General features: G+C 45.7%; 1 protein-coding gene across 1 annotated transcript; it reads right to left on the bottom strand.

Moving 5' to 3' along the window:
• Window positions 1-2,575: 2,575 nt before the first annotated feature.
• LOC132533962 (coiled-coil domain-containing protein 81-like) lies at window positions 2,576-5,768 on the bottom strand. The gene is made up of 4 exons (XM_060177336.1): window positions 5,694-5,768; window positions 4,416-4,588; window positions 3,202-3,280; window positions 2,576-2,996 (listed from the first exon to the last, which is right to left on the bottom strand). Exons 1-4 carry the CDS (start codon window positions 5,766-5,768, stop codon window positions 2,772-2,774), a joined length of 552 nt encoding a protein of 183 aa, XP_060033319.1. The 3' UTR covers window positions 2,576-2,771.
• Window positions 5,769-7,549: the final 1,781 nt, after the last annotated feature.

Raw genomic sequence — 7,549 nt, 5'->3', positions numbered from 1 at the left:
CCCCCCCCAGTACCTGTTCCCCTTGCCCCCAGCCTGCCCTTCTCCTCTCACTCACTGCCACAAATGACGGCCCTACATGGGAGTGGGGGAGGAAACACCTTCCACTAAAATCAAAACATCTTCTCTAGAACAGATTGTATCCCAGTGGGAAAGCTAGCATGGCAGTTGTGCAAAGACTTGCATGTCTGAGGCTCTGAGGTCCCAGGCTCAATACTCTGTATCATCATTAGCCAGAGTGAAGGAAGAGTAGAGAGAGTAAGAAGAGTAGGAGGAGAGGAAGGAGGAGGAGGACTTATCCATGGGTTAGCCAAGATAATAATTTGTCAATTGGTCATTTAGAATATTTGGGGCTACCGATATAGCCTAGTCATTCTGCAAGTGACTTTCATTTCCTTTTAAGTTTCAGTTTAATTCCCAGCTCCACTATAAGCCTGACCTAAGGTTCATGAAAAAAAAAAAAAGTTTGTCATACTGAGGCTTTGATAACATCTGAAGGGATAGGTTCCATCTGTTTTGGCAAGTTTTTCACCTTCTCAGTCAGGCACATGTTAACTTTCGCCATTGACAAATGAAAATAAAACAAAAGATCATCAGCCTTTCTCAGGCTAACTGTCAACCTCCATGGACCGAGGCTAGAGGCTCTGCTCCTGGTGGTGAGTAGAGAGAGAGGGCTGAGAAGACAGGACAGGCACCCTCTGGGAGGATGGTCTGGGCCTGTTCCCTGCTGGGTGTCTCACTTTGTATAGCATCCATTACTCATGACTCCATTCCTAACTGACTGCCCATTTTTTTTACTTTTTTTTTTAATCTTAAATTAAAAAAAAAATTTTTTAATATTTATTTTATTTATTCCCTTTTGTTGCCCTTGTTGTTTTATTGTTGTAGTTATTATTGTTGTTGTCGTTGTTGGATAGGACAGAGAGAAATGGAGAGAGGAGGGGAAGACAGAGAGGAGGAGAGAAAGATAGACACATGCAGACCTGCTTCACCGCCTGTGAAGCGACTCTCCTGCAGGTGGGGAGCTGGGGTTCGAACCGGGATCCTTATGCTGGCCCATGTGCTTTGCGCCACCTGCGCATAACCCGTTGCGCTACAGCCCAACTCCCCTGACTGCCCATTTACCCATGATTCCTCAGCTCTGCTCTTAGAGCAGAACATTCCATAAGCCAAGGATGGAAACTCACTCTCCCTGCTTCAAACTTGTTATTTCCAAAGAGAAATGCCCTGCACCCTCCACAAAAGAAAAACGAAGCTCCCTTGAGTAGAGGCAGACCAAAACACTGTTGGTAGACATTTAGCAGGCAGCACACCTGTCCCCACACTAAACCCAGACTTCTGTTCTCCATGGAGTTCTCTTGGCAATCCCCACTCATTTGCATGAAGCTCTATAGACCCACAGATCAGAGTGGAGGAAATGGGGAGAGGAGGCAACTTGCAACCCCAGAAGGCAATTACTTGTCAAAGGCCTTGGCATCTTCATCTCGCTGATGCTTCAGCACAACATCTTTATCCCATTCTTTTCTCAGGTGTTGATTGATTGTGTTCCTTTGATCCTCTTCTGCACATCTTTCTGCTAAATGCCTGGAGGGAAGGCAAGAGTCTGACTCCATACACTGCCACCATCTCCCGCCTAGTCCTCTCTCCTTTGGATTCAGTGGGAAATCTGGTTTTGCTCTCACTCTTTGGAATAAGAGGTAAAGTTGGAGGCCAGGTAGTGGTGCACCTACTTGAAGGCACACATTGCAGTGTGCAAGGACCTGGGTTCAAGCCTCAGGTCCCCAACTTCAATTAGGAAGTGCAAAAGGTTTCTCTCTGTTTTTCTCCCAGTCTCTACCCAAAATAAATAAAACTTTTTCAAAAAAAAAAAAGAAAGAAAAAGAGTCAGTAACATGAGCAGATACAGGGAACCCTAGCTGAAGGGTCCAAGACTGCTTGCTTTAAGCCAAAACCCTCTTTATGTCAATGAAAACCCTCTTTCTGTCAAAAGATGTTTGTTTCCTTTAATTAATATAAAAACTCATCTCATGGACCCACCCTATGATCCTGCAATTCCTCTCCTGGTTGGAACCCAACACACACATCCAAAAGGATCTGTATACACATATGTTCGTAAGCAGCACAATTTGTAATAGCCAGAACCTGGAAGCAACCCAGGTGTCCAACAGATGAGTGGCTGAGCAAGTTGTGGTCTATATACACAATGGAATACTATTCAGTGATAATAAAAAAAATGGTGACTTCACCATTTTCAGCCCATCTTGGATGGAGTGTGAAGAAATCAGGTTAAATGAAATAAGTCAGAAAAAGGATGAATATGGGAAGATCTCACTCCCAGGCAGAAGTTGAAAAACAGTATCAGAAGAGAAAGCACAAGTAGAACCAGAACGGCAGTTGCTGTATTGCACCAAAGTAAAAGACTCTGGGGTGCAGTGGGGGGGGGGGGGGCAGTGTCCATGTCCAAAAATGATGACAGAGCATCTAGTGCGGTTTGCATTGTTATGTGGAAAACTGAGAAATGCTATGCATGTGCAAACTATTGTATTTATACTCATATTGTATTTATACTCATCCCATAAGGTGGTTTGTGACATGCAACAGCCTCAGAAGTTGACTAGGGAGTAGAGATGAGAAGCAGGCTGGGGCGAGCTAGGGTCAGTCATGACTCTCCACGTGTCCACACATGTTTCTACTAAGGTTGGTGTCAAGGGGTGGGGGAGGAGAGGGAGAGAAAGGAGGAGAGGGTTATGGTGAGGAAGGAAGGGCCAGGCCCCTTACTTTTCTTGGTTTTTCTGAAGCATTTTTTTTTCTTGCTGCAGATTTTTTATTTGGTTGAGGACACGCTGTCTTCTGTGGCCTAGAGCGGCTTCCACCTGCTGCTTCATATATTCAATATTTCTCTGCCGCTTCTCGGCCTCCAGGGTCTTTTCATTCTGCCCAAAGTTGGTGAAGGTGCCCATGGGCTCGTAGATGGGCAGTCTGGAAGGCCTGTGTTTCAGCTGGAACAGAGAGAGCCAGTGTGAAGTCTGCAGCATTGGGGTACACTGACAGACCCACTGTTTATAGGAAGGAGCCAGGGCACCCAAACTCTCATGAGGAAACCTGGTAGGTGGGTGGGGGCCCAGTATTCTACCCTCCACACACCTACGTTCAGAGTGCTAGGAAGCAGTGTACAGTTCTCAAAATAGCAACCCGTCCACTTACCTGGTATTCCAGTGCTTTCTTATACATTTCTCTCTCCTCAAATTGATGTTTCTTCAGTTCAGCTTTTTGTTCATCAATCCTGATAATTGGAAGAGGAGGAGGTGAGGCCACAGTTTATTCTAATGGAGACCAACATCATCAAAACACACCTAGCAAGTAATAGTGGGAATAAGTTCCAAGAAAATAAAAGCTGGTACTTCCTTCTGGAAGCTTCCATTACACCTGATTGAGACGGGCCTTGGAGCCTGGTTTTGGCTCATCTAGGAGAGCACACATGCTGCCATGTGCAAAGACCTGAGCTCAAGGTCCTCACCTGCAAGGGAGACGTATCACAAGCAGTGGAACAGTGCTGCAGGGATCTCTCCTTTTCTCTCTCTCTCTCTCTATTTCTGTCTCTCTTTCTCTCTCACTGTCTTCTCTCTAGCTATCACAGTCTATCAAAGAAAGGACTGTCAGGTCTATGGCCATACCACCCTGAACACACCCGATGTCATCTGATCTCAGAATCTAAGCAGGGTTGGACCTGGTTAGTACTCAGATGGGAGAAAGGACTGTCAGAAATAGTGAAGCATCAGGGCAACAGGCCCCAAATAACCATAGTGGCAAATAAGAAAGGAATGGAGGGAGGGAGGAAAGGAGGGAGCAAGGGAGCGAGAGAGAGAGACACTAGCTTTATGGAGGCAGGAATTACCTCCATTTGGGGGAGTCTTCCCCACAGCAGTTTCCCTCACTGCTCTCCTGACCTCCTCCCTGACTCAAATGCTCAGCCTCAGGCCAAGTGCAACCAAACACTCTCTTTCCTCAGGACTGGGAATTGAGAGAAATGTTCATCCCAGGCTGAGCAACAGGAGAATGGCAGGTATGAGTATGTGGAAGACTTTCCATGATGGCCTGGCCCCTGCTTCTAGTCTGGGCCCCCACACTCCTTACCCTGGGCGCTGGGCTCCCAACAGACTGATGATAAACCTACACTTGGAAGGGTCCCTCCATCAGACTGGCCCCTTCTTCCTCTACTAACACCACTGACCACAAAGTCAAAGGCCATGGTCCCAACTGACAACTGTACCTGGCCTCCAAGGCTGTCCTGACACTAAACATGGTGGCAATGATGGGCTGTGGGGATCCTGGTTGGCTGGCTGAGATGTGCTGCAGCACTAGTTGTGCTGCCCTACCCTTCCCTACTGGAGTCCCCCTGCAAGTCCACCAAAACTCACTCTTGTTTGAGTTGCAGCCGTTCTAGTTGCTCCAAGACTTTCTGATTTTCTTTCTTTTTCTTGGCCAGTTTACTATTGGCATCTATTTGTTTGAGAAGGTTCTTAGTATACTCATTTTTCTTTTCAGTGACAATAGCAGCACTTGCTGGTCGGTTTGCAAAGTAATATGGATTCTAGGATGAAAGAGGAGCAGTTCATTTCTTTGAGACGAGCAAGAAAGCAACTGACGGGCTAGCAAAATAGCTGGCTTATACAGTGACTGCTTTGTCGTTGGTGAGACCTGGGTTTCAGCCCTGCACTACCACACTGAAGGAGCCTCAGTGCTGTGGTTGCTTTCTCCATCTATCTAAAAGAAAGAAAAGTCATTTTTCAAAGTGCCAATAAAGCAGCTACATGTTGAACTCACCTGCTCCAAGGTGACTCTGAGCAGAACTGACCAGAGATCACAGGTCTGTTGTATGCTTTACATTGGTTTGTTCTAGCTCTCCCCCACCAAGAGAATTGCATCAGTCCAGTTAGTTTCGAGGGCCTGCTTGGCCCCGCCCCTAGGAACCCCAACAGAGTTCCAGAGTGGCAGAGTTAGAGAGAGTTCTTGGCGCCGCCATGGGAAAGAGGCAGCAGAGTTCTGTTTGGTGATTAGTTTGTCTTAGTTTATAAATCATTGATCCTAAATAAAGAAATACAGCTTCTCTGCCCAGCCGTATGTCTCTGGTCGTCTCTGTTACCCGCTCGTGAAGCTAGCCCGGCCAGCTAGAGACTCCGAATTTTAACAACACAGGTCTTTTTTTCTTCTCCATGGTGTGTCTGTGTGTGTGTGTATGTATGTGTGTGTGTGTGTGTGTGTGTGTGTGTGTGTGTGTGTGTGTCCCAAAGCCCTGCATGGTGAACAAAGGCAATACAATGGACTATCTATCAAGTCCAAGAGTTGTCAGGTTAACTAGAAAATGGTTTGAAAAGAGGATGATTTAGGCAGATAAAAATAGAAGCCAAAGATACTAAAAACATGAAAATGGTGGTGAAGCATGTTCACTACCATCTGAAATGAAGTTTTTTGAAACTTCTGCACCTACAGCTCACCTGAGGGTTTTACTGAGGTGGAGACCTTAGTTCTGAGGGTGTCGGGAGGGGCCCAAGATTCTATGGAATGAGCTCCCACCCAGAAAGTAAGTATCACTCTTGTAAAGCCCACAGGAATCCCTTCAATCTGCCCTCCAGAGGGTGGGTTCAAACATTCCCAGACAGGGTTATATGCAAGAGAGAGGCAGAAACAACTCTTACAGAAAAGTGGCATTTCGGATTCCTCTGTGATTTTATAGCATCTGCGACACCAAGGTTATAAGCAGCATTCCTCATGCGTTCTTCTTTTTCTGATTTTAGTCTCAACTTTGCAAGGAAAAAGAAAATAAACACACACTGGAAATGTCATTCTGTTTGTGAAGGCTACTAACTTTCTCTCTACAAAGACTGTGTTTCAAATGAGTCCAAACTGATTGGGCTTTTCTATGTTTGTTTTGCTCCCTGAGAAAATGTCTCCCAGTCAAGAACTTTCTTTTTCAAACCCAAGGCCTGGCGGCTCTAGCAAGTCAAGCAGAATGGCACCTGAAAATGGATGGCTGTCTATGTTCTTCCCTGCACTCATGCAACAGAGTAGAGTAAACCCTCCATTCATCCTCCAAACCCCTCCCCAATGCATTTATATAAGCTGTGAGGAGATCAGAAAGTAGCTTCAGCCCCAAAATGTAGTGCACCAAACAAGACTTGAGTCTGCTCCTGAAAACCTGGCCATGACCCAAACTTCATTCTCAAATGAAATGCCTGATTTGGCACACTGCCAGGCAGACATGCACAGGACATCTGCAGTGGCCTTGTCTTGTTTGCTGCCCCCACTGCACCACCTCTCAATCCAAGCATTCTACTACCTGGTCTTTGAATGCAGTGTCCTTGTCTTTCATTATCTGATATTGATGTAGAATTTGGTCGTCCTGTTCTTCTTCTTTTTTCAACTTGACATTAGAATACAGTGCACTGTTGGCCTTCCTGCGTTGCATACACACGTAACAAAGTTCCTACAATGACACCAAGGGTCTATTCCTACCTTTTGCTTTCTTATCTTCACACTTCTTCCTGTGCTCCCCAAGACTGGATTTCTCCAGGAGTGTGTTTGATAAAAAGACATATGAACAGCGATGTGCACAATGGGTTTGATAGGCTGAGTCCTCAGGTTGCAGGAGTGGCCACAATTCCACTTGATTTGCAAGGTCTATGTTCACTCAGAACCCTTGTTCTCCCAGCCCTGTTTGTGTTCAGTGGCCCCCACCCCCATCATTTATCATTTGTTTGTCTGAGGAGACTGGTACCTGTCCTGCTTTCTCATGATCCCTACAAGTTGTAGTCTCAGAGGTCTTAGGTTCTGTTTTGGTGTTCTTTGATGGACTGGGTGGATGTGGAACACTATAAGAAAACAACAATAGGGAGTCAGGCTGTAGCACAGTGGGTTAAGTGCACAGGACACAAAGCACAAGGACTGGCATAAGGATCAAACCTGGCTCCCCACTTGTAGGGGAGTTGATTCACAAGTAGAGAAGCAGAACTGCAGGTGTCTATCTTTCTCTTCCCTCTCTCTGTCTTCCCCTTCTCTCTCCATTTCTCTATGTCCTATCCAACAATAATGATAACAATAACGACAACAATAAAACAACAAGGGCAGCAAAAGGGAATAAATAAATATTAAAAAAACAACACAATTTCACATCCAGAGTGAAATTAGAGGCAAATATAGCCAAAGGAAGATAGCTCAGTGGTTCTCTTCAGAGCTCTGCATTGTACAGGTGAGCGACCTATGTGTTTGATAAGCCTGGATTTCAATAATAGCATGCTTGTTTACATTTGACTTTTGAGCATTACTGACTGCACTTTCTCAGGCATGGGAGGTGCAGTGAACACACACACACACACACAAACACACATACACACACACACACACACACACACACCCTCTTCCTGTGGAATCAACATTCTAAAGCAAAGTTACTAAACAAGGTAAGTGAGGTCTCCAGTGTATTTGGCACTGCTAATGACCATGCACACCTAGCTTCCCCCTGATAGACTGTGAGCCCTGAACATCTCTGCAGTCC

The sequence above is a fragment of the Erinaceus europaeus genome, chromosome 17, assembly GCF_950295315.1.
Source record: "Erinaceus europaeus chromosome 17, mEriEur2.1, whole genome shotgun sequence".
Classification (NCBI taxonomy): domain Eukaryota; kingdom Metazoa; phylum Chordata; class Mammalia; order Eulipotyphla; family Erinaceidae; genus Erinaceus; species Erinaceus europaeus.
This window is presented reverse-complemented; position numbering and strand designations above follow the sequence as displayed.

Bases quoted from the DNA above. Each gene is read 5' to 3' on its own strand.
- LOC132533962 (XM_060177336.1), bottom strand. From the start codon at position 5,768: ATGAGGAATGCTGCTTATAACCTTGGTGTCGCAGATGCTATAAAATCA. The intron at 3,281-4,415 runs GTGAGTTTTGGT...TCCAATTATCAG, and splicing joins CGGCTGCAACTCAAACAAGA to GATTGATGAACAAAAAGCTG. The intron at 2,997-3,201 runs GTAAGTGGACGG...TCTCTGTTCCAG, and splicing joins AGAAAGCACTGGAATACCAG to CTGAAACACAGGCCTTCCAG.